Genomic DNA, 1677 nt, shown 5'->3' on the forward strand with positions numbered 1-1677 from the left:
CCGGTCTGTGGGCAGACACTTACGCCTGTGTCTCCATCGTTGGTCACGAGCCAGGGACTCCAACGGACCCTCCCAATGGGTAAGTTGCGGCATGTGGTGGCTCGCTTGGGTCAGTCTAGACTGACAAGTACTAGTGTGCAAACACCCCAGCCGACGCAGCCAGACATTGTCAAAGTCTGCAACAAATTCCATCTAGTGAAACCTAGTCAGTCGTGCGAAAGTATCGCCGCTGACTATGGTATAAGCCCGCCGGACTTCCTTGGATGGAATCCGAAGGTAAAAAGCGATTGCTCTGGCCTTTGGGCTGAGGCCTTCGCGTGCGTTGGAGTCATTCGCACTTTCAACTTCGACGACGGCACGAACAACAGATGGACCGTTGTTGACGGCTCTTATGACGTCAAGTCGAACGCTTTAGTGGGCGAAAGCTCGAAGGGCGGAAAAGCAGTACTCCCGGCCCCCTTTACGAATTTCATCTACAAAGTACAGGTCAAACTACTCTCTGCAAACAGGGATGCCGGTCTTATATTCCGCACCTCTGAATTTGGTGTGGGAGCAGATAACTACAAAGGCTACTATGCTGGCATATCAGCTACCGAGGGTGGTTTTCTTGTCATTGGCCGAGTCGATAAATCCTGGACTCAGCTCGGTCGAGTTCCACTTACTATTAAGGCTCATCAGGTGTATCTCTTGAAAGTTATGGCTCTTGCCGATGAGATCTCCGTATTTGTCGACGACCTCGGCACACCTAAACTTACAGTAACGGATGGCACCTATAGATCTGGTGTGAACGGGGTACGTGTATACGACACCGGAGCCTCCTTCGATAACGTGGAAATTATCCCCAATATCTATGACAATTTCGAGAGGAATATGATTGGCTGGACGAAATATGACGGCTCGTTTGATGCACGGTCAAAGCAACTCATCGCCAGCGATGCTTTTAGCGGAAAGGCAACCCTCGACTCGACGTTCGCAGACTTTATCTTCGAGGGTGATATTACCTTATCCAAAGCCGGTATTGGCAATGCCGGCTTTATCTTCAGGGCTAGTAACGTCGGTAATGGCCCAGATGCATATAACGGATACTATACCGGCATTGAAACTGGTGGCATCCTGACCCTAGGTCGCGCCAACGGCTCGTGGAAAGAGCTTGCCCGCTTCAAACTGGACATACGTGCCGGTCAGAAGTATCACATGAAAATACAGGCGGCAGGCGACGTGATCAAGGTCTACGTGGACGACATTGGGACACCCAAGATAGTTTTCAAGGACGCTACGTATGGCAGAGGCGTTGTTGGCCTAAGAGTCTACCAAACGGGGGCTATTGTGGACAACGTCAGGGTCCAAAACATGTAAAGGGTGCGTCATTATTGACAGGGTGTATGGGAAAACACACGCAATGGTTTTTCAGGGAAACCGCATCCATGACACGCACAAGGTGATATCGGCAAGCGCACCGGCGGCCTGATTGTCTTGTCACAAATCCAGTCAGACTTCCAACCCGATCCACTCTATCAAAGGCCGAACTATAATTATCTGTCCATATTCTGGACCGTGATTGCTGCCTGCTGTGGCGCGAAAAGTGCATAAGTGATGTTACAGTGCAGGAGACAGTTGTGCGCAACGCAGCTAAACCCGCTGATGGACCGCCCAGCAATGAAAACCGGTTGCGGGAAT

The 1677-nt window shown here is 50.9% G+C and overlaps 1 protein-coding gene across 1 annotated transcript; it reads left to right on the top strand.

The window, feature by feature from the left end:
- Positions 1–696: 696 nt before the first annotated feature.
- PLICBS_006561 (uncharacterized protein) lies at positions 697–1356 on the top strand (the record flags this gene model as incomplete). Its single annotated transcript, XM_065600986.1, has 1 exon — positions 697–1356. One exon carries the CDS (start codon positions 697–699, stop codon positions 1354–1356), a length of 660 nt encoding a protein of 219 aa, XP_065457058.1.
- Between the last annotated feature and the right edge of the window lie 321 nt (positions 1357–1677).

Source organism: Purpureocillium lilacinum (genome assembly GCF_023168085.1).
Source record: "Purpureocillium lilacinum CBS 284.36 DNA, scaffold_4, whole genome shotgun sequence".
NCBI lineage: Eukaryota > Fungi > Ascomycota > Sordariomycetes > Hypocreales > Ophiocordycipitaceae > Purpureocillium > Purpureocillium lilacinum.